General features: G+C 37.9%; 1 protein-coding gene across 5 annotated transcripts in view; it reads left to right on the top strand.

Annotated features, from left to right (window-relative positions):
- Positions 1 to 25,243, top strand: part of TMEM182 (transmembrane protein 182) — an 85,903-nt gene that overhangs the window by 22,302 nt on the left and 38,358 nt on the right. For 4 of the 5 annotated variants that reach the window (XM_047853054.1, XM_047853055.1, XM_047853053.1 and 1 more), the window contains 4 exons: positions 1,195 to 1,776; positions 3,497 to 3,836; positions 11,201 to 11,300; positions 12,964 to 13,062. In XM_047853054.1, the coding sequence (XP_047709010.1) occupies positions 3,639 to 3,836; positions 11,201 to 11,300; positions 12,964 to 13,062 (397 nt within the window). In that variant the 5' untranslated portion in view covers positions 1,195 to 1,776; positions 3,497 to 3,638. The remainder of the gene's footprint in view (positions 1 to 1,194; positions 1,777 to 3,496; positions 3,837 to 11,200; positions 11,301 to 12,963; positions 13,063 to 25,243) is intronic. The other variant, XM_047853052.1, reaches the window with a different exon arrangement.

Here is a 25,243-nt window from a genome sequence, read left to right as displayed (position 1 = left end):
TCTACTTACTCCTGCTTCTCTCTTGGGGTAAAGTTTCTTCTTTGCTTCCTTCTTTCCTTCCTTTCTTTTTGCCTCCTTTTTTTTCTTGCTTAAAACACACACACACACACACACACACACACACACACACACACACACCACACAAAAAAAAACCCTTTTGTTTTTCTCAGCTACAAAGGGTTTTCTCTAATGCCCTAAGGTGACAATTTTGTTGCTCTTCTCCATTCGGATATAGGCTTTTGTTCCACAGGAGAGTTGTCAGTAGAGTTTGGCAGTGGCTACTTTTCTGATGCCTCAGGCAATACTGAGGTAGGAGAGGATGGAGATTCTCCCCAGTCTTTGGAAATACCTGGAAGAGTTTGTTGATGGAAACACATTGATAGGAATCCCCCTGTGTATGGGTAGATCTTTATGCTAGGCACACTTGGCCTGTAGCAATTCATAAGGAATTTGTAGCTAACTTACATGCCAGTCAGCATGATCCACTATATATGCATGGGTCCTTTTTCTTCCTGGAGGCACGTGTCTTTCCCAAGAGATACAGATTGGTTAGTTGTTTACCTGAGATCTCAATTCTCTCATGGGTTCAAGAAAAGCTATTCATTTAAAGTTTGTCTAACCTTTTGTTTGTAGAAAGGGTGGCAGAATGTTCCTTCCAGTTTCTACATTTCCAAGATGAAAATGGAACCTACTCCTTTTTTTTTTTTTTTACGTTGCTATAATTCTTTGACAACTGCTATTGAACTGCAGTCTGCAAAGAGCATCTAACTCCTGGCTTTAGTTTTATGTTCTGGGGTAACACTTTAGGGTCCCACCCTTATGACCTCATTTTATCCTAACAAGTACTATATCCAAAGAAAGTCACAACGGGGTTAAGGATTCAACATATGAATTTGGGGGGGCACACAAACTAGCATAATAAGAAACCCTGCCATGGAGAGATGCCTCAGTTTCCTTATTGATAAAATAGGGGAAATCATAGCACTTATTACAGTGGGTTATTGTGAAGTTTAAATGCGTTAATAAGCACTTAGAACGGTGCTTAGAACAGAGCCAGCGCTACGTAAGTGCTGGGTGCTATTAATTTGTCATTGTGGCCATTTTTGTTATTTAGCTGTTGTGTTATTTGAGTATCCTGATATGTCCTGATTTTCAAGTGCTTACCCCATACTTCCTATGGAATTAAATCTACAGAACTTAAAGGACTTGGCTGAGCAAAACATGAAGAGAAGTCTGTGCAGCCCTCCATGCAGAAACCACCAGCACCTTTAACAGTGCCGCAGACAGCGGCCTCTCCCTGGACAGCTTCTGACTGTATTTTCACACCAATGCAACACCAACTATTTCTCCTCTTTGAGACTTGGTAGCCCAAAGGTCACATGGATGTGTCTCCCCACCCTGCACTCTCTTACTCCTGGATTGGATTGTCTTTCCTTTGGGGCACAGAACTGGCTTGCAGACGCTGAGCCCATTTGAGCCTCTTGCTTTGGGAAAGTCATCTGAAGTGGGAATGAAAAGACCATCTTCATTTTTACTGAGAAAGAAGACCAGTGGCCAAGGTGTGGAAGGACAAGGCAACACACCCCAGAGCCAAGACAAACATGTCTTTCTCTATATGAAGATTCAAATCATGGCACACAAGATTCATGGAAAGCACTTTCACAACTGAGGGACAGGAGAAGGGAAACTTTTTATTCACAGGTTTCTGGCATGTGGAGTGTAGCATGTACCTTCAAGAGAGAATTGCAAGGAAACAAAGGGATGAGTAAATTCAAGGTAGCAATTCTTTAAGATGTATATTTGTATAATAGATGCATTCTGATAAGTTATATCTGATTTCTAGTTTTACAAATCAAAAATATTTCCCCTTTAGTCCACCGTTTTGTTTTTGAAATTGTTTATTATGTTTTTATTGCAGTTGAAGGCAGATTTTTAACAAATAAGTTCTCAGTTTTTTACCTCTTTCAGGAGCTGATGCACTTAAGTTCATTAATAGAGTTCCTTATGGAGCTCTATGAAGCTAGACAGTGAACTCCCTTTCACAGTAAAGGATGTCATTGTAATATAATCCCCTTTGTGTGAGTTACTTGTGTAAGTAGCTCTCAATTTAATGGAATACTAACTGCCCAAATTATTGAGGTGAGTGAGGCAATGGATCTTGCTGCAGTTGCGTTCAGTGTAAGCTGTTCATCAGGGCCTTGGTACTTTGGTGGAAACATCTTAGTAAAGGCTGATCAGTATCAAATACTATTGTGAAAACAGCAAATCTTGTATTTGTATTATAGAATATTTGTATTATATAAAAATTCCCACAACTGACCATAGTGGACCAGAGAATGCAAATTTTACCTGTGGCCAGCAGATGGCAGTGTTCAACCCAATTCAGTTCACCTCCATAAGATTGCTGGCTTATTTATTTGGTTAGTTAAGTTTTTCCCCCGAGCACCTACCTCAAGCTGGTAGGGGTGTAGCAGTAAACAAAAACAGAACCACTAATAATGTCCAGTGAGTTTATTTGTTGTTACATACTATGTGTAAGATGACAAGGCCTGTGAATAATCTCTTAAAACTACAGGATGTGGTCCTGTTGTCATCTTGGTGGATGGGAGAGTAGTCAGGAGGAACACACACAAGAACCAAGAACCATTATAAAAACAGAACTTAAAAAGGTCAGTAGAGTCACAGAGACAGATGGCAATGTTTCACTGGCAGTAACAATCTGTTTCAATAATGATCATAGGGAAGCAATTGATGTTTCAGGTCTGTTGTCTTATGTTTAGGGCTGTGGTCCCACAGTCCCTTACTGTAACCCTTAGGGCCAGATGTGTTTAGAAGTCATAATTTTGGGGAAAAGTAATATGTTATATATTACCTAATACCCTCATTGTAAGCTGGGGAGCCCTATAATCAAACACATTCATACTTCTGCAATAAAATACATGAGAAATTCACACTATAATTTATATATACCCTTATGCCCAGTAGGTCTGTTTTACCAACAGCTTTTGGTTTTCAGAGGTTTTTGAATGGCAGATAAATATTGTGGATCTATATTATTCCATGACAAAAAAGAATTCAACCCCAAGTCTCTAGAAAACCATTCCAGTTTTTTTTTTTTTGGAAAATGGATTCTCAGTCTATAGAAGTTTGTGAGAGTTTGATTTATATACAGGCATACTTTGTTTTATTGGAGTATACTTTATTGTGCTTTAACGACATGGTGGTTTTTTACAAATTGGTGCTTTGTGGCAACCCTACATCGAATAAGTCTGTTGGTGCCATTTTTCCAATAATATTTGCTCACTGCATGTCTCTGTGTCAGATTTTGGTAATTCTCACAGTCTTTCAAACTTTTTCATTATTATTATACTTGAATTGTATATCAATGATAAAACTTTGCAATATCATGATATCATGATAAAACTTTGATGGATGAGGAGTTGCTTCTTATGGATGAACTAAGAAAGTGTTTGTTTTGTTTTGTTGTTTTTTCCAGATGAATCTACTCCTGGTGAAGATACTGTGAAGATGGTTGAAATGACAACAAAGGACTTACAATATCACATAAAATTAGTTGATAAAGCAACAGCCGCAGTTTGAGAAGCTGGACTCCAGTTTTGAAAGAAGTTCTACTCTGGATGAAATACTATCAAATAGCATCGCCTGCCACAGAGAAATCACTTGTGACAGGAAGAATCAATCCCAGTGGCAAACTTTATTGTTGTCTTATTTTAAGAAATTGCCTTCAGCAAACCACCCTGATCAGTCAGCAGCCATCAACATGGGGACAAGACCCTCCAACACACTTAAAAGATAACCACGATGTGAAATCTCAGGTAATGATCAGCATATCTTAGCATATTTTTTTAATGTTTTATTTATTTTTGAGAGAGTGTGAGCAGGGGAGGGGGAAAGAGCAAGAGAGGGGCAAAGGATCTGAAGCGGGGCTAGAACTCGCCAACTGTGAGTTCATGACCTGAGCTGAAGTCAAATGCTCAACCAACTGAGCCACCTAAGCACCCTGCAATGAAGTATCTTTTAATTAAGGTATGTACATTGTATTTTTAGACATGATGCTCTTGTGCATTTACAAGACCACAGTATAGTGTAACATACCTTTATAGGAACTGGGAAACCAAAAAGTTCATTTGGCTTGCTTTATTGTGTTATTTGTTCATTTCATTGCCATGGTCTAGAACCAAACTCACAATATCTCTGAAGTAGGCCCATATTTCTTTACAAATTTGTTTACCATTTTTAGGTCCTGGGTATTGTCATTCTTGAATATTTTTAAGCTAAAGTGAACCAGAATTAATTTTGTTTTCAAAATGCTTAGTTTAATTAGATATTTTGAGATAATTAAGAGTATTACAGTATCAGGATTAGAAATTATGACCTTAGAAAAAAGAATGTTTGCTCATTATCATGACTTGAGATTTCTGCTAAGTTTCAGTGTATTTACCAATTGAAAAAAAAACACAGTTAACTTAAAAAAAACAAGACATTGGATCAAAATAGTGGATCAAAGCCTTCCATTATTTAGTTGTCCAGTCTTTGGTTGTCAAGTTTTATTTAACTTGTAAAAAACAAGAAGGAAACTTACCACCCTAACTTGGAGTGCTAATGATCTTCCTTTACTCTAGATTTTAGAAGGTTGATTTTTAAACTTTTTTTTTTAATTAAAAAAATTAAAAAGGTTTTTGTCAATTTCTTTAAGTGACAAAGACTCCAAAAGGAAAGTTATTTCCACAAAGTCAGGAGGCTCTCCAAATGAAATTGTGATAGTAGAATGATCAGGATGAGAGGAAAAAGGCAGGGATGACCAAAGAGTTCAGGGAGCTTTTTGAATGGAACAATAAAACCAGACCAGCTTTCTTGGCTGGGGCAGTTACATCATGTTTTCTAATATCTGATTTCACAAAGTGTCTATGTTTGTTTCCTTGTTTATTCTTTATGTTGTTCTCAAAAGTACTTGAAGCAGCTTACATAAACATATATAAAATGACATGTTGAACAAGTGTGTGTGGGAGAGAAAGTCGGGGGCACACAGGAAGGAAACTAAGGAAGGCACCTTGGGAAGGGTGTGGGAAGCTGGGACATCACCTTTGTACATTTGTCTCTGAGCTTTCCAGGTACCCGGGTAGAGACAGAAGTACTCTTGGTGTCATAAGAATATAAGCTCATTGAGGTTAGAGAGCACATTTTATTCACTACCATCATTCTGGGACACAGCAATCTGCCTTAAAACAGGCATTTGATAAATATTTATCAAAAGGATACAATTTATAGTGTCTCTAAGATTAAAAATAACAGCAGTGGTCTATGGAAACACAACTTCTTTCAGTATTCAGAAATTTCCTCCTGGTCTTCATAAGAAGGCACTGTAGATACAGAGGCTAACATTCTTGATAATATTTTGAAGAATAATGGGGCATATTTTATGGGGGGGCTTTCATTTATTTGTTTATTCATTATTAATTTGTTCATTGAGGAAACATGTCTTGACCCAAGTTTTCCCAAGATGCAGGGATTCAAAAAGTGTCTATAGAAGAGAAGAGTGTAATTAAATACGGGAAAGTGTTATAGGTTGTACAATACAGCCTTCTTGGAGAGCACTGCTAGTACTCAACACCCGCAAGAACATGTAACACGGAGTAGGGACTTGCTATGTATTTGTTGAGTGGATTAAGGAAGAGTTCATCAGACAGGTGGAAGAGAAGAGAGTTCTGATCAGAAGGGAACAGGATAGGCAAGGATTTGGGAAAATGCTGCAGGTGGCCTAAGGGAGAGAATGATGTATATGGGTGTGGGGAGGGCTAGGGGCACTTGCTGAGAGGTTAGTCTGTTGAAATAAACCCGAGTCCTATCTGGAATGCTAGCAGAGGGAGTTTTATCTTGTATTATGATTTTTTTTAAAAAAATTTCATCAAAAAATGGTCTTCAGGTAAAGGCAGGATAGAAGAGAAACCTAATGTGGGTAGTCCACCAACTCATTTGACACGTCCTCTTTCCTAATATCCCCAATTATCCTCTGAAGCATTGTTCCTGTTTTTCCATATGGGAAGCCAAAGCTCAGAGATTTGAGTGATTTGCCCAAGCACAAATCATCTTCTATGAAAGACAATTCCCACTCTTCTTAATTCAATGAAATCCTCATTCTGAAAACTGCCAGTGGGGGAGAGCTGGTACCTGCAGCTCCTGCTCTTGTGTCCAGGTTTGTTGTATTCTGGAGGACCGGTCCTAAGTCTGCACTCAGCCATCTAGCCTTCTCATTTAGCCTTGGGGGCACAGAGAACAATTGAGCATCATAACAAAGGGGTAACCTCTAGGGTCCAAACGTAACCCGTTAATTATTGAGAATTGCCTTTGGCAGTGAGACTCCAAGCAAATCTCTCTTGGCTTACCTCTGGCCATCTTTCATGTGACCTAGACCATCTTTGACTCCTACCACCAAAAAGACTTTTAGATGCTAAGATTCCTGCTCAAGAGAGTGGACGCCCATAGAGAAAGTGGTTGTTTCATAGTCTGTCTACTGAAGGTTGTCCTGTATTCAAGGTTGTTGAGTGGATTAATGTGCTTAGGTTTCTATCTGCTACCTGGTAGATGCTCATGGATATCAGCTGTTATTTTTGACCTCAGTTCACATTTTTGAAAATCCAGCTTTCCCACAGGATCAAACCTGAGATATCATGCTTAGTTTTGTGGCCTTGCAGATTCAGTGTGATAATCATATCAACATAAAAATAGATTCAATATCCACCTAAAGGATAGGCAATGGAGTGGTTTTATTACAGGGTATTACAAGTTGGGGTTGGTGCCTGAGTATGTCTGTTTCTCCTCATCTCTTGGCCTTTCGCCAGAAAAGAGTGTGAAGGGAAAAAGAGGCCCTCTGCCCAAATCCGTGGAGATGATAAGAACCCAGCAGCTTTTTAGGCATCTTCCTGGTGCATGGAAAATTGTTCAGGCTGCTGAAAGAACCTGAGGAAGCTGCACGGGGTGCCTGGGTGGCTCAGTCGGTTAAGCATCAGGCTCTTGATTTGGGCTCAGGTCACGATCTTGTGGTTTGTGAGTTCAAGCCCCATGGGATTCTCTGCCCCTCCGCGGCTCATGCTCTCTCTCAAAATAAATAAACTTAAAAAAAGTATTTGGGGGGCGCCTGGGTGGCGCAGTCGGTTAAGCGTCCGACTTCAGCCAGGTCACGATCTCGCGGTCCGTGAGTTCGAGCCCCGCGTCGGGCTCTGGGCTGATGGCTCAGAGCCTGGAGCCTGTTTCCGATTCTGTGTTTCCCTCTCTCTCTCTGCCCCTCCCCCGTTCATGCTCTGTCTCTCTCTGTCCCAAAAAAATAAATACAAATGTTGAAAAAAAAAATTAAAAAAAAAAAAGTATTTGGAAATATTTTAAGAATCATGCAAAATTAGGGGAGTGGCAAATGACAAGCAAATGGTCCAGTTTTCTAAAGAAAGGAAACATGTTTTGACCCCTGGAGAGTAAGTTTCATTGCATTTATCAGTAAGAGTCTAATGGAGATTCTCAAAAAGAGGAAACACACACCCCACTAAAATCCATCCCTCCAGGTTTCACAAAGAACAGGCCATGCCAGATCAGGGCGCTTTCTTCTGGGACGGATTACCAGTTGGATGGCTCAGAAGGTCATGGACTTGTATCTCAGCCAAGTGTCCTAATACAAATTGATTTTTATTTTATTTTAGTGCCTGTTGCACGTCAAGCACTGTGATAAGCACTGGGGATAATGGGGCTAAAGCAGTTTAGTTTCATGACGTGAGAAGTACTCTGTGATATCAAATAGATGCACACAAATGAATGGTGGAAATAATTAGATTGCTTACTCATAATTGATTTAATAAACACACATTTTTATAATGATGCTTATGCATTTTTGGATAAACCAGAAATGGTGAGAAAATGTCATTAGTTGATGGACCTAATCCAGAAAGATGATTTTTGTGTGTGACAAAGACCAAAATTGAGATGAATTATAACAATGACAAAGTTCCACACTCCTTCCTGCTTACTTAAAAAAATCTAGTTGTTTGTATGTGTGTATGTTTGTTAATGTGTGTGTGTGTTAAAGATTTAGTATTGATGCATGGATGTTTACCATAAACCTTTGGGATATAAATAAAATAAATAAAATCTTCATGAAGAAATTCCTTCTCCTCTCCAAAGAGCAGTGTTGGTGTCTACGACCACAACTACACAACCACAACTACACAACCACACTGACGCTGGGAGAGGGGTGGGCTGGGAAGGAGGAGAATGTGTCCAGGTTGGCCCAAAGCTCATTATTAAACCTCTGTGTACTTCATTCTAGTGAATCATTTATTTTTTCCCACTAGGGCATGAATTCCTCAAGGTCAGGGCCTATGTACTGTAACCTTAATGTCTGGCAAAATGCCTGGGCCCTCACAAGTTCTCAATAAGCACTTCTTCAAGATGTATTTTCTCCCCCCACCCCCCCAAAACCCTTAATTTGATCTCATATTGCATTAATTACCAAATAGCATCTGTATTAGTCTCTTATTGTTGCTGCAACAAATGAATAAAAAATTGGTGGCTTAAAAGAATACAAATTTACTATCCCTACAATTCCAGAGGTCAGAAACCTCCCAAATCAAGGTGTTGGTAAAGCTATGTTTCTTCCTTAGTGGGGGAAGGGCCCAGGGGGAATCTGTTCTTTCCTCTTCCAGGCACTAGAAGCCAGCCACATTACTTGGCTTGTGACCCCTTCAAACCAGCAACTCTTTGACTCTTTTTCTTGCCACATTCCTTTCTCTGCCTACTCTGTTAGAAGAGATTCTCTACTTTAAAGGGTTCATGTGATTAGATTGGGCCTACCTGTGTAATCCAGGATATTGCCACATAACCTATTCACAGATTATGTGATTACAGTTAGGATTAGGGTGTGGACATCTTTGGGAGACTATTATTCTGCTTATCACAGCCTCCAAATCAGAAAGGTGGTGGTATTCAGGTGCTAGGCTCTATGCAGAAGATTATACTATGCCTCACTTCAATCAAATCCTTGAAGATTGTAGCAAAGAACCAGGATAACAGGGAAATTTGGAGTTGTGCCAACCTAAGGGATGTTTAAAAGAATAGGATGTTTAACTTAGAAGAAAAAGACCTCAATTTAGGGGTCCAGTAGCAGTTCTGGTTTGAGGAGGCTTGAGATGACTGCTTCTTCATCAGAAAAATACCAGGAAATTCTGTCACATGACAGAAGATTGCACACCTGTGCTATGCAATCTCAGAGGACCAAATAGGATTAATACTGGAAACTTTAGGAAAGCAGCTTTTGGCAGAACTTAAGGTTGGGCTGTGTGGACATTCCTGATGTCTTTCAAGACAGCAGGCTAGAGATGGCATGGCTCCATGCCGTGGGGGTTCTTACAAAAGAGATTTCAGCATTAGATAAGGAATCAGCTGAGCTGTTCTGTTGAATTCCATTTAGCCCTCGCAGCCACTGATTCTGTGACCTAGAATTCCATTCATGAGCTTCGGGTACCTCTGACTACATATAGCCAGAACTGGCAAAGGCCCTGCCTCCCTACTGAAGAGTCATCTTTTGCCCTCCGTCAATCTGTATTTGAGGATCTGTCCCATACCAAGCAGAAGTGGTGAAGGAAGCTGGTAGAGCTGATGCCTCTTCAGAAGGTGCACTAACTCACATTATTGTTGAGAATATATATTTAGAAGGAAAAACAAAAAACAGTAGCCATAGAGACAGTACAAAGTTTAAAATGCTACACAAGTACTTAAAAATACTCTCTTGTATACTCAGACATGAAAAGAAAACAACAATAGAGATAAGGCATGGAGAAAGTATAGATTCATGAGGTGGTTTGTATCAGAATCCAGGATGTTTTGACGAAGTTGAACATTTAAAATGAAGGAAACAAAAATAAAGAGTAGACCAGATTCTTTCATCTTAATCCAGACAACAATATACTTTGGGACTCTGTTTTTCTTCGGTTCACTTTAGGGATGGTTATTTGGAGTAACTTGTACAAGATATTGGAGCTGCTGTAGAAAGTGCTGTTTTTATGTCAATAGTGTGGGTAGCATGAAGGTACTTTTTTTGTACTTTAAATAGCCTATGTTACTTTTTTCTTGATCTTTTAAGTATACATCTGAATGTCTAGGTTATACACTTGAGCTGTACTCCATGATACGTTAGACCACTTGACCCGCAGATTATTTTGTATCCCTAAAGTATCCAAAAGGAATTAAGAAATTAATTACAACTTTAATTATATCCAAGAAAACTCTTTGTGGTTCCTGATAGCTGTTCTTTATCTGTCTTCAAAGAGAGTCTTAAGTGTCTTTGGCTTTGCTGTTGTAATGGTCATTCTAGACTGAGGAGCTTGTTCAGACACTTAAGACTTTGGGCCAATACTGCCAATGACTTCATACCACTTCATCTTCTTTCCACTTCTATGGATTACCCAACAGCAAAAATGGTCATTCTAGCCAGCCCCTGATATTCCTCTCTACAGTCAGGGGAAGGTCAGCTATTTTTTGATCCCCACGGGAGAGAGACAGCTCCTCAATCAGTATCCTAAAATAGCTGGCCATTCTCAGCTGCTGGGCTGGAGTCCCTCCAGGGGAGAGCAAAGGGAATACAAATCCACCCACTGGGTGCAAGTGAGAAGTCACCAAAACATGAGCTAGGAGAGGCTTCTAAAGAAGATCCTGCCTACTCGAAAAATCTTTCTTATTTTTCTTATTTTTTTTTTAATTGAGAAGCTACGTGTCTGCCATTTTTTTTTAATTTCTAAGTTTATTTAAAGGGAAACCAGTGGCTTGAAGATGAGACTAAATATTGCCATCTTCTTTGGGGCTCTCTTTGGTGCTTTGGGAGTTTTACTCTTTTTGGTGGCTTTTGGATCGGATTACTGGCTTCTTGCAACTGAAGTGGGGAAGTGTTCAGGTGAACAGAATGTGCGTTTCTTCTTCCAAATACTGATGTACTTGGTAGGGATGAGGGTAGCCTTATGTATCCTCTTGAAATCAGAGAATAGTGGTGGAGTGCCTATTTCTTCACAGAAGAGATAGGTAGCAAGCTACTGACCATCATTATTTGGGATAAAATCCATTGTTGTAATATTTTCCTGGATGTGATAATTTAGGTTATGTGCTTTGTGTTGATGGCAAATTACTTTCTTTGTGTTCTGTACAGATAGAGAATGTCACTTTCCACCATGAAGGATTCTTCTGGAGATGTTGGTTTAATGGGATTGCGGAAGAGAATGATTCCAGTATCTGGAAGTTCTGGTACAGTAAGTGCAATTTAGCTTTATTTCCCCTCATCATTAAAATAAGAATGAGCAGCTTCTTATTTAGTATAGATCACTTACAAGATAGGATTGGATTCTTAACTGGAGAATCCTGATAGAATGTCTTCAAAAGATTCATGAAGTGATTCTTTTTCAGTAAGTAGAAATGGCTATATGAATAATTATTTTATTTTCTAACCTAAAATAGGGGTCTGAATATTTATGGCAAAACTGAATTATCTTCTGTTTCCTTGCTCATATTTAAAATACACTCACCCTAACAACAACAAAAAACTAGGTATTAACTATAGTATTTTTCTTGTCTGTTATTGCTGTGTCTGTTATTGCTGTGTTGCAAATAAATTAGTTTTATTTTTGGCTATCAACCCTTTAAATGTCAAATTTAAAAATTAAGATATAGAGATCAGATATTTTATATTGGTGGCTTTAAAGTTAAAAAATATCTTTTTTTTTGTTTTGTTTTTTATAATGAAACTTACCAGCAGCGGTGGATGAAAGCACACTGTTTGGGCTTTAACCAAGGTAGTGGGAATTATCAAGAAATGCCTGGCTTCTGATGTCTGTGTTCTCTCATAGAAACTTGAGAGTTCCTTTTTGATGTAGAATAGCTTCTTAAAAATACAGTACATTCTTTTCACTGTATTTCCTATATTATATTAATCTCTGAAAGTAAATTCATTGAAAATAACTAGCTTTTATCTTGTTGCATTTAACAATAAAAGAACTATTTATTACCCTCAAGGTTATTGTAGGTTGAAATTATTAGTCTCCTTATCCAATACTCCTGTGATATATCAAAATATGGCATTTACACACTAGTCAAGATTATATGATAAAATAATATATAATAAAGAGATGAGATCTTGGAAGACGTAAGCAAGCTGACAGCAAGTTGGCATATGTGAAAGGAACAAAGTAATGATGAAATGGAATTTTGCAAGAAATAGTTGGTAGGCTATCTCGTAGTCCTTTTGGAGAGGAGAATGAGCATGGAATCTGCCAATGAAAAGCATTCAGACTCTGGCAGAGTAAGTCAGACTGTGCAAGAGGAAGATTTTGCCAAGGACTTAGAGAAAGAAAGAATATTTCACTCCTCCTTAAAGGGTACACAGTGAAAGCTTCAAGTTTTCCAACAACATAAAAGTTTTTTTCTTGTGTTTTCTCCAAATACTAAAAATGCATTTAAATTATTAGCTTGTATGACCTATCATTTCCAGCTTTTCCCTAAAAATAGAATATAGGATACATTTTCTATTAATCAGAGCTGACAATGGGTAAATCTAAGTTTATTAGAGTTTTAAAACAATTACTTTTTGAATACTATGTGCTAGGCATCATGTTGGGAACTGGAGAATATGGCTGTGAAATAAATGAAGTGTAGTGCCTTTAATCTTAAGGTGATATTAGGGGCATTCCCAGCATTGAACTATGTCATGAACTAGATGTTTTGGATGAATCTACTTTCCAGGTCCCCTGAGCTGCTTGATGTGAGTTCCCCCCCCCCGCCAACTCATCAGTTCTCTGAATCTGTTGCTCCCACCCACTGTTTATTTAGCTTGTGTGTCCCAGGTCCTGTATGTCTCTTGTTAGGAAGTCTTCACTCAGCATCTCAATAACAACTACCATCATTTGCTCTCCTTCCTAGCCAATCAGCCACCGTTCAAGAACTGCATGCACGCTTACCTGTCACCATATCCCTTCACGAGAGGGGAACACAATTCAACCTCCTATGACTCTGCTGTTAGTAAGTACCTTTGTCTAGAGAATGCCTCCAAGAAAGACTTGCTTTTCTGAAAAAAAACTAATTTAACATATATCATTTCAACATTTTCTCTGGAATCAATCTGTTATATATAAATAATAAAATACCATTTTTAATACAATATTTATAACTCTAATAGAATATAGCTCAGAGTTAAAAGTAAAGCCATTGTAACTTACTTGCTGCTTATAAAGATTTTTTTTTAAGTGTGTCTTCTGGTGTGGAAATAATGATGTTTATTAGGAATAACTGCTTCTAGTAGGTTTAACAGACCTAAAGCTAGTCTTATAATGGGAAATATTATAATCCACACCCTGCTTTAAAAACATTGTTTTTGTAATTGTTACACATAAGAATATGATTATGCTACTGGTTTCCTGCAAAATGACTGGACTTCCTTATATGTGATATCTCAACGAAGAATAGTCAGATGTCATTAACTGAGAGTCGTGATTACCGAGTTCCTTGGTATTTACATCCTCTTTGTCCTATGGAAGGTACACAAACTTAGTTGGTATGGAAAATATATCATATATACTTAAATGTAGTTTTATACAAAGCACAAAAGCTCAATATGTCAACTTGATTCTCGGCTGGTTTCATGAAGTTTTTAACAAAGGGTGTTTCTTGTAATCTTAAAACTAAGAATTGGTTCGTTATTTACCAATGTCATAAATAAAGACAAAAATATTTGTTTTTTTTTCAAAGACAGTAAGCAGCATATTTACTTTTCTGAATAAACTTATATTAGTAGTCCCCAGAGAATCAATAGGAGATACATAGGTAGGGGTGGGGGTTGGGAAGAGAGAATGATGGATGGATGGATTGATGGAGAGATTTTAAAGAATGGGCTTATGTGATTGTGGAGGCTGGCAAGTCTAAAATCTATAGGGCAAGATTTCAGGCTGGATAAGAGTTGCTGTTGTAGTCTTGAATCTGAAGCCTAGAAACTCTGGTAGAAGTTTTTCTTTAGGTAACCTCAGTCTTTATTCTTAAGGCCTTCAACTGATTAGATGAGGCCCACCCCCATTATGGGTAGTTTAACCACATTAATGCATAAAATTAACCATTGCAAATTATATGCCTTATAATTTTAAGTTTGTCAAAGTATGTAGCATTTGCTCATATCACACAATTAACATGACACTTTATGGAGTGGAAGTGGGGTCTGAATAGCAAATGAGATAAGCTGTCATACAGCCATGCTTATCCATCATAGTCACTTGTGCTTAAAAGGGCTCTGGCTTTTGGCCTTGAGAACGAGCGGTGTGAATGTTACTTCCCATTAATAACTGCAAAAGGCGCTTCCATTTGTCAAAGCATTTTGCATTGTGTAACATGGACCTTTTCACTGATAAGAGACGAGATGACATAGGAAAGTGTATAAACTATTCTGTCTCACAAAAAGTTGCAAAAAAGGTATCCCTTCCCTGACATTCTTACTTTTGTAAAATTGACCAAGAAGTAGCAGAGTAGAACAGGGTTGACTTTCCACAACATTAGGTGTTTGCATAGCTGTTAGTGTTCTGTTGATAACTCATGTATATGTTCAGGTCCTGTGATGATCGGATAGGTATCATGGGCGCTATATATGTTTAAATGAATCTACATATTTGAAGAGTCTGTAGCTCAAGGAATTAGCGGAGAACTTGAAACACAAGGTGACATGATCTAAACATAATAATTATGATGGAGGTGGAGTGTACGTGCATGCCCCAAAAATTATACTGCAATTACAGTTAGAATCATTATGTAGCACTGCATATAATTACTGTGTCATTTTTGGATCTAATGACAAAACCATATTCCAATTTTTTTTTTGTTTTAAATGATCACACTCCCCTTGGCTCACATATTGTAACTCCCTATTCACTTTAAGCAGCTTTATCAAACATTTTAGCAAACATGACCAAGACGGGAAGAAGGATGTCCTACAAAGAAACAGCTTATACACATTTCATTTACATTCATAATAACATACAATGGTATCTGACATTTTATTTGGGTGATTTTTTTTTATGGTTCCCTTATCTAAGAGAAGGGCCATCGATATCGTGAGAAGGGTTTTATCTGACTGAAAAGTGAGTGTTTCCTAGTTAGTGAGGCTATCTAGTCTTCACCAGACCCCATATGTACTCTTGGGTTTCATATAGCCTCATAATTATCAGGCATTATACATTTGCCAATTTATCTTGGGTAAATTCAGTCTTGTTTGTAAAAATTGGATGCATTCCAGCCTGGCAAATATAATTGGTAAAATAGCTTTGTATTTTCTTTAGTTTTTGCAGTTACAGTTAGCCAGTGTCGAAATCAGTGAAAATAATATAGCAGTGTTTGATTGTTCTGGAAAGACTATTTTACAATCATTGAATGCTACTGATGAAATTGTTCTATTTCATAATATGGAGACTGAAACTCAGAGGAACCTTGTGACTCGGTTTTCACACAGCTGATCCTTGGCAGAACTAATGCAAAGGTCCAAGTCTCTGCATTTTATTTATTGATAATCTTATTATAAACTACAGTGAATGAAAAGGCAAGTCTTAGTATTTGCTGTTAAATCTTTCTAAGCATGAGTTTTTTAGTTGGATCTCAACAAAAGAGCAGCTTTAAATTTATGTTGCCTTTCTCTCCTTTTCTATCTGATCCTGACCTGTGTATACAGTCAGGTCTAATTCAGTGTTTCCTTTATTTATTTATTTTTTGTCTCAAGTACACATTCTAAAATTCAATTATGTTCAACTTTAGTTATTTGAATGGTTGCCCAAGCCTAGAGAAGTTTTGAGGTAGGATTGTATACTGTGACTTCCTTTATTTTTTTTTTAATATTTTTTTAATGTTTATTTATTTTTGAAGGAGACAGAGACAGAGTGTGAGCAGGGAAGGGGCAGAAGAGAGGGAGACACAGAATCTGAAGTAGGCTCCAGGCTCTGAGCTGTCAGCACAGAGCCCGATGTGGGGCTCAAACCCATGAGCTGTGAGATCATGACCTGACTTGAAGTCAGATGCTTAACTGACTAAGCCACCCAGATGCCCCACTTTGACATCCTTTAAACAATTCTATTGCCTTTTGATATCTGTCAGAATTTAGATTTTCTGGTTTGCTTCATGATTAAACTCAATAACAATTCATTTATTTGGTATCATTTGGTGATGATGTATAGAACATAGATTAATTTTCAAGATAATTCAGCCCTTGAGTGAATTAATAATTTTCTTGCTATCCCCATAGCCTTTGGCCACACCTATATCAAAGTCCTCATTGCATGTAACTGCAATTGTTCACCTTAGTTTCTTTATTATTTGTTGGAGCTCCCTAGAGACACAGGATGTAACATACTCATATTTATACCCCCAGAACCTAGTATAGTGAATGGTACTTAGTAAGTGCTTAAATATTTCTATGGAATGACTAAGTGCACAAATTCCTTGGCCTTCTTATTCAGCAGAATATATTGAACATGATGTGTCCCTTCCTTCATGAGTTGGAACAAATGCATACATGATGGCCTTCTTTGAGTTCTTCAGAATCAGTGTTTGTCCTTCTGCGTTAGGGCCTTTGTACCTGCCGTCCCTCCTCCCCAAATGCTGTTCCTCTTTTCCCAACCCCTCCTCCCTTCACTTTTCTAACAAAGCAGGCCCATTCTCTGAGCTAATACATACTTCAGTTTTCTTTGTTTCTTTTTTTTAAATTTTTTAAAATGTTTATTTTTTGAGAAAGAGAGCATGAGCAGGGGAGGAGCAGAGAGAGAGGGAGACACAGAAACCAAAGCAGGTTCCAGGCTCTGAGCTGTCAACACAGAGCCCAACATGGGGCTCAAACTCATGGACCACAAGATCATGACCTGAGCCAAAGTCGGATGCTTAACCAACTGAGCCACCCTGGGTGCCCCATACATCAGTTTTCTAAGGAAGCCTTCCATAGAGGTAGTTTTTGATATCAGATATAATCTTTAAGAAACAAATCATAGAAAAGGAGGTGGTAAAATATCAATTATATTTAGGAGGAGAAAAAATAAGCAAAGGCAGCCCACAAAGGAGAAAGAGAAAGAAGCCTTGAGAAGGAAGCTGATGAGCAGGCTGTCAACACTGCTCCAGGGGCCTGTGGGCAGACAGGAAGAGTCTTGGGAAGGAGGTGGTGTCCCTCAGTGACAAATGCAGAAGCAGAAAGGAACTGGATAATACTGATAATGCAGGGGTTCCCATGGCCACTCATAGCTGTGCCTACTGAAGGCTCAGCTACAGAGGCCCTCAAAGGCTCTTTACAGGCATCTCTTTCTAAATGTAAACCCACAATGCCCTGCTGGTTTGGCCTGAGACCTGAGGCCTTCTGCTCTGTATCCCATTCCTGCTCACTGCTTGTTCCCTCAGATGGGACCTGAGGGCCCTGCCCTCTTTCCTGGCAATGCTCTTTCTCCTCCAGGAACCGTTCCATTTTCCTGCACATTTTGTCACCCAACAGTCCTCCTGAGGGCCTAGCCCTATCCCAGGCTTCTTCCTCCTTCACTTGTCCCAGGAGAAGAGGTGAGAAAGCAGTGATGCTCATAAAGGGGCAGAGCCACAGAATGATGGGGGCACGAAACCTCATACAGGGTGGCTAGGGGATGGGCAATGAACACGTTGAGACCTTTGTGAGGAGCCAGCACTTGGACTTGGAGTAGCTCCCAAGAGTACACATTTACAGAGAATACTAAGTCCTTATAAAAACAGTCACACACACACACACACACACACACACACACACACACACCATCTTGCTTTGCTATGCAAGGCAAAATAAAATATAAATACCATCATATCTGACAATTTTATTTCTTTAATATTTTAGATTTGAGTCTAAAGTTAATGCAAACACATAACTACGAAGGCACATCAACACACCTGAGGCACCTAATTTCATTGGGATGACCTCCTGCTTCCAGATCAATTATGCTTCCATAGCTGGGTCCTATTTACGAATTTTCCCATGTTCAATACGGTGAATCTGGATGTTGTCTTAAATTTACCAAATTTCCTTCTGTTCTGCTTTAGTTATATAGCAAAAAAACATACATTGTAAAATATAATGGAAATCAGTTCCTTTTTTGTTTTGTTTTGTTTCGTTTTGTTTTGTTTTTTGGTCAAAAATGTCAAGTACCTAGATATTTAGAAATACCTTGACATTCACTCAATGTCCTACTATTCATTCAGACATTTGGGATTACACAGCCACAGACACAGCATGATATTACGGGGTGACTGCAATTCCTGATTTCTGGCTGACCTTTCACCTGTGACCCAGTGAAGGCTCCCCTGCATTCAGATCACAGGGCACTCATAGGGCAGCTCGCCCCATCTTCCAAAGCTGCAGCTCATGAGGATACAGTTGGCTTTCAGGTCCAGGTCCCAATATCAAAGCTGTAATTAAAAATCACGTTTTCAGAGGGTGTTTTGTGTTCTCTACAACTGATTCATGGACATCTAAGGATTGATTGACAGCTTATGTGACATCTCTGCACTAATGCGGGGAGATTGCCTTCTGAAAACAAGACTGTGTGGTTATTTACCATAGTGTGGCTTGACTTCCCTTCATGGAGGACAGGCTCTAGCCTCTACAGAGGCTTCTGGTGATAGCTATTGAAATGTCAACCACACTCAGAAGTAGAAATATTCTCCAATCGTAGAGAATCTCTTGGTGCCTTGGCAGTATTGACATTTGTGGCCAGGTAATTCTTTGCTGTGGAGGCTGCTCTGTGCATTGTGAGATGTTGAGCAGTACCCCTGGCCTCTACCCCTGGAGCACCCTTCAGTTGTGCCAGTCAAAAATATCTCTTAACATAGGCAAATGTCCTGAGGTGGGTGGGCACAAAATCACCTCTCATGAGAACTACTGAAACATTCTAGACATTCATTCCTAACACTTCTGAGGACCCAAGCTCTTCTTTAGAATTATACTGTAAATATCTGTGCCCAGCTCCAAGTCTGGACTCAAAAATCACATTAATAATGGTTAGTTTCCTGTTTCCATGCAGAATATACAGCCAAAAAAGGAGCAAGGATCTGGTCTGGGTCTCTCTCATCTTTAAATATTACCATTTCTACTCAAGTTGTGGATCTTGTCATAGAAAAAATATTTACTAGATCCAGTGGAAAAAAATATCGAATGACTGCTGTAGGCTGGGCACTGTTCTTCAGGCTTTAGTGTCAGCCCTAAACTTACACTTATGGAACTTTCATTATGGGGGGAGGCAGATGACAAACAAAATAAATCAGCTAAGTACTTGGGGAGAAATAAAAGGGGGTATAGTGTGTGTGGAAGCAACCTCAATATTAAATAAGGTGACAGGCCTCATAGCGAAGGTGATGTGTGTTTTGAGTTGGCCAGCCCTGGTTGAATTGGGCTCTGTCATCCAGCTAAGCTGTCATGGTTCACAATCCTTCTTTTGAGGCTAGGTGGATGCTGTGCACAGAGTACTTAGCAGTGGAGCCGGCTTGTGGTAAGGGTTCTATGGGAGTTAGAAGCTGGGCTTTCAGTCAGTGTATCTGTGTTCACTACCTGAAGCCACCACTTCCAGCCTCTGGCTTCTTTATCTCAACAAAACTCCCTGCACTTGTTTGTGAAAGGGAAATTAGTATAATATCAACTCACACAGTTGTTAAAATGAGAATAGGTAAAAATACAAATGCTTAGCAGAGTAGTTGCTATGTAGTTGGTACTCAATAAATGTCAGCTATTTCTAGGGCAATATGCCAATTTAGAGCACTGATGATAAGTACTCATGAGGGCACATTAATTCCTCATGGCTTCTCCCTAGTGAAATGCTCCGGCTCTCTGCACTGTGTGTGTGTGTTTGTGGGTAGTGTGTGTGTGTGTGTGTGTGTGTGTGTGTGTGTGTGTGTGTGTGTATACACATGTGCGTGTGTGTGTGTGTGTGCGCAGTGACATCAAGCATTTGGTAGAGCTCTGGCAAAGAATAAGGGCTTCAAAAGTGGCTTTCCTCATCCTAGTACAAGGTACTTAATATTACCATCTGTAATGGCCAAGCTTTGTCACTTTTTATCTAGTAATTTTGATTAAAATTCATTCAATAAATATTTATTGAGCACACACTATGTGCCAGGCATTGGGTTCTGGGGAACAGCAGTGCACAAAAACAGATGGAAATCTCTGTCCTTGTGGGGCTGACAGTCTTGAGAGGGGAGACACACAAGACAAGATAAAATAAGTCAATTTTATAGTATGTTGGAAGATGAAAAGTGCTCTGGAAAAGCATGACACCTGAAAAGAGGCTGGAGACTAGAAGCTGGCAGAAGTGAGGGTGATAAAAACTCTGTAATGTGCTAAGAAGAAAGCTTGGCTCTGAGAAAATGGTATTTAGTGGAGATTTGTAGAAAGTGAGGGAGTGAGCTGTGTGATATCCAGAAGAAGAGTGTTCCAGATAGAACATGAGATGCGAAAGCCCAGAGGCTGGAACATGGCTGATGTGTGCAAAGAGCACAAAAGAAGCCAGTATGGCAGGAAGAGATTGAGTGAGTGGAGAGTAGAGGAGATGATCAGAGAGATGGTGGGTTCAGGGAGAGGTTGGGCCAGTGTAAAGACCTTGGCTCATGTTCTGAATGAGAGAAGAAGGGGGCTAATGGATGATTTCGACCTGATTTGTGTCGTGAAAGAATATCTCCGATTATTGCATTGTTAACAGACTAGTCAAATGTGGAATCAGGGGACTAGTTAGTCAGGAGGTTTGCTATATTTCAGATGGCTAAGAAAAAGATATTAAAAGGTGAAAATTTGTTTGAAACTGCCATGGTCCCTTAAAATTGTTTCGAACCAGTAAGAATATCTATCAGTATCAGTAGCAAAACACAACAAAAAAACTCTTATGTCCAGGCTGCTATATACCTTAAAATACCAGTCCTGGATTCCAGATTTTCCCTTTTTTTTAATTAAAAAAAAAGTATTTTATTGTAGAAACTCTCAAACATAGTAATTATTAACATATTTTCTAATTGAGTGATCATTACTGTGAATTTTGAGAGTTCTTTATATATTCTAGATACAAGTCATTTATTGAATACATAGTTTCCAAACATTTCCTCCCACTCTGTAGCTTTTTTCATCATCTTGAAAAGACCTTGAAAACAAGGTCTTTCACAGAGTAAAAGTTGTGAATTTTTATGAAATTCAGTTTATGGAGTTTTTCTTTTATGGATCGTGTTTTTAGTATCATCTCTGAGAACTGTTTACCAAACCCCAGGTTCTGAAGTTTGTCTCTTTTCTTCCAAAAGTTTTATAGTTTTATGTTTTATATTTAAATCTATGATCCAGTTTGAGGTACTTTTTGTATAAAGTGTATGATTTATAATTTTTCAAACATGTGTCCCACTTCCCTAGCACCCCCATTGAATTGATTTTGCACACATTAAAAAGTAGTAGGTCATACTTGTGTTGGACTATTTTTGGATTATGTATTCTGTTGCATTGACGTATGTGTCTGTCCCTCTGCCAGAGCCACACCATCCCGATTACTTCAGCTGTATCTTGAAGTTGGGGTGAATGATTCCTCCTATTTAGTTCTTTCTTCAAAATTATTTTAGCTATTCTAGATCCTTTTTCTTTAAATTAAAATTTAGGATAGTTGTATCTATATCTATAGTAAGCCTTTCTTGGATGATAGAATTGCCTGTATCAATTTGGGAAGAATTAATTTTATTATGTTGAGCCTTCCAAACTGTGAATGCAGTATATCTTTCCATTTATTTAGATCTTTAATTTCTTTCACCAGCATTTTGTAGTTTTCAGCTTATGCTGTTAGATTTCATCTAAGTATTTAAATTTTTTTAGAAATTATAACTGCTATATACTTTTAATTGTGGTTTCCATATATTTATTGATAATAGGAATATAATTGATTTTTAATGTGTATATTGTATAGTGAGACCTTGCTGAATTTACTTAGTAGTTTTAAGAGGTTTTGTATTTGTTTTTTTGTAGGTTACTTTGGATTTTCTACGTAAACATTCATGTCATTGGCACATAGACCAGTTTTATTTCTTCCTTGCTTATTTATATACCTTTTATTTCCTTTTCTTACTTTGTTGCATGGTCTATAACTTCCAGTACCATGGTGAATAGCAGCAGTGAAAGAAGACACTTTTGCCTCATTTCTAGTCTTCAGGAGAAAGCATTCAGTATTTTTTCCTCAAGTATGATGTTTGCTATAGGCCTTTTTTTTTTTACATACATTCTTTATTAACTTGAAATTCCCCTCTATTCCTTATTTACTGAGAGTATTATAATAAGTGAATGATGAATTTTGTTAATTTTTTTTGCATCAGTTGATATGATCACAATTTTTATTCTTCTTTAGCATACTAATATCACATATTACATTTATTGATTTTCAAATATTGAACCAGCCTCTTACCATTGGAATAAACTCCATATGGTCATGATAAATAATTCATTTAATATATTGCTGAATTCTATTTGTTAATATTTTGTAAGGATTTTTTCATTTGTATTTATGAAGGATATTGGTCTATAGTTTTCCTTTTTTTTAACTCCTTTTTCTGGGTTTAGTATCTGTGTAAAAATGATTTCATAAAGTAAATTGGGAAGTATCTTCTTCTGTATACAAGAAGAGATTGTGGAGAATTGGTGTTAGTTCTCTTTAAATGCTTATGTTTGATAGAATTCACCAGTGAGATAATCTTGGCCAGGAGATTTAACTTTCAGGAAATTTAAAATTATAAATTAATTTTACTCAACAGTTACAGGGCTATTCAAATTATGTAGTTAACATTGTGTGATTTGTGATGGTTTGTGTTTTTCTAGGAATTGGTTCATTTCATCTAAGTTGTAAAAAATATATATAGAGAGAGAGTTGTTCAAAATATTCCTTTATTATTTTTTATGTATGCTGTATCTGTGGTGATATCTCATGTTTCATTCCTGATATTGGTAACTTGTGTCTTATTTTTTTCTTTGTCAGTATTGTTAAAATAGTGTTAATTTTGTTGAACTTTTCAAAGATCCTGCTTTTGTTTGTTTGTTTCTTTGTTTTCCTATTGATTTTCTGTTTTGAATTTCATTGATTTCTGCTCTTTATTATTTCGTTCTTTCTGATTGCTGTAGGTTTGTCTTGCTCTTCATTTTGAAATGAAAAATTAGGTTATTGGTCTTTTATCCTCTTTTCTAATATAAGCATTTACGGGTATAGATTTCACTCTCAGCACTGCTTTGGCTGCTTCCTACACTTTTGATATGTTTTATTTTTCTTTTCATTCAACTCTGTGTTGTCTCATTTCTCTTGATACTTTATTGTTTGACTCATAGATTATTTAGAAGTGTGTTGTTTAGTTTCCAAAAGTTTGGAGATTTCCTTTCAATCTTTCTGTTATTAATATTTAGTCTAATTCCCTTGTGATTAAAGACCATACTCTGTATAATTTAAATTCTTTTAAAGTTAATGAGATTTGTTTTGTGGCCCAGGGTATGGTCTGTTTTTCTCTGTATTCCATGGCACTTGAAAGAATGTACTGCTGTTGAATGGAATGTGTTGTGAATGTCAGTTAGAGCTTATTGGTTGATGGCATTGTTGAATTCTTCTATATTCTGACTGATTTTCTGTCTAGGTTTTCTAGTAATTGGTGAGAAGGGATATAGAAGTCCCCAGCTATAATTGTGGATTTATCTACTTCTCTTTTCATATGTAGCAGTTTTTGCTTTGCATATGCTGCTCCTTTTTTGTCAGATGCATACACATTTGGTGTTGCTATGTCTTTTTGGTAGAGTCACCCTTTTATCATTATTTAATGTTGCCAATAATTTTCCTTATTCTAAAATCTATTTTATCTGATATGGATAAAATATCTCCACTCCTTAATTCTTTGAATTAGTATTTACATGGTATGTAATTGCTCATTTTTTTTTACTTTCAATATTTCTATATTAAATATTATATTTGAAGTGAGTTTATACACAGCATATAGTTGGAAGATTTTTTTAATCGAGTCTGCTAAGCTATCTCTTTTCAACTTAAATATAATTTTTTAGGGAAATTTTAGGTTCACAGCAAAATTGAGAGAAGATCCAGGGGTTTTTCATTTACCCACTGCCCCCACACATTCAGGCTTCGCCCGTTATCAGCATCCCCCTACCAGAGTGGTACATTTGTTACAACCGATGAACCTACATTGATACACCATAATCACTGAGAGTCCATTATTTTACCTTAGGGCTTACTGTTGATGTTGTTCATTTTATGGGTTTAGAAAAATGTATAATGACATGTATCCATTATTACATTATCACATAACATGATTTCACTGCCCTAGAAATCCCGCATGCTCTGCCTATTTACCCCTCTGCTCCACCCCAACATCTGGCAACCGCTGATATTTTTACTGTCTCCATAGTTTTATCTTTTCTAGAATGTCACATTGTAGGAATCATAGAGCATGTTGCCTTTTCGGATTGGTTTCTTTCACTTAGTAACATGCATTTAGTTTTTCTTCATGTTATTATCATGTCCTGGTAGTTCATCTCTTGTTAGCACTGAGTAGTATTTCATTGGCTGACTTCACCACAGTTTATTTATCCGTTTACCTATTGAAAGACAACTCCGTTGCTTCCAAGTTTTTGCCGTTATGAATACAGCTGCTATAAACATCTGCATGCAGGTTTTTATGTGGACACAAGTTTTAATACCAAGGAGCATGACTGCTAGGTAGCATAGCAAGTGTATCTTTCATTTTATAAAATACTTCTTTTTTTTTTTTTTTAATTTTTTTTTTCAACGTTTTTTATTTATTTTTGGGACAGAGAGAGACAGAGCATGAACGGGGGAGGGGCAGAGAGAGAGGGAGACACAGAATCGGAAACAGGCTGCAGGCTCCGAGCCATCAGCCCAGAGCCTGACGCGGGGCTCGAACTCACGGACCGCAAGATCGTGACCTGGCTGAAGTCGGACGCTTAACCGACTGCGCCACCCAGGCGCCCCTATAAAATACTTCTAAACTCTCCTGCACAGTGGCTAAAACATTCTGCATTCTCACTAGCATTGAGATTTCCTATTGCTCCAATCCTCTCTAGAATTTGATATTGTTAATATTCTGAATTTTGGCCACTTTGATAGGTATGTAGTGGTATCTTGTTGCTTTAATTTGCACTTCCCTAGTGACA

This window comes from Prionailurus viverrinus, chromosome A3 (assembly GCF_022837055.1).
Source record: "Prionailurus viverrinus isolate Anna chromosome A3, UM_Priviv_1.0, whole genome shotgun sequence".
NCBI lineage: Eukaryota > Metazoa > Chordata > Mammalia > Carnivora > Felidae > Prionailurus > Prionailurus viverrinus.
Note: the sequence above shows the minus strand (reverse complement) of the source record. Positions and strands in the feature narration are given on the sequence as shown.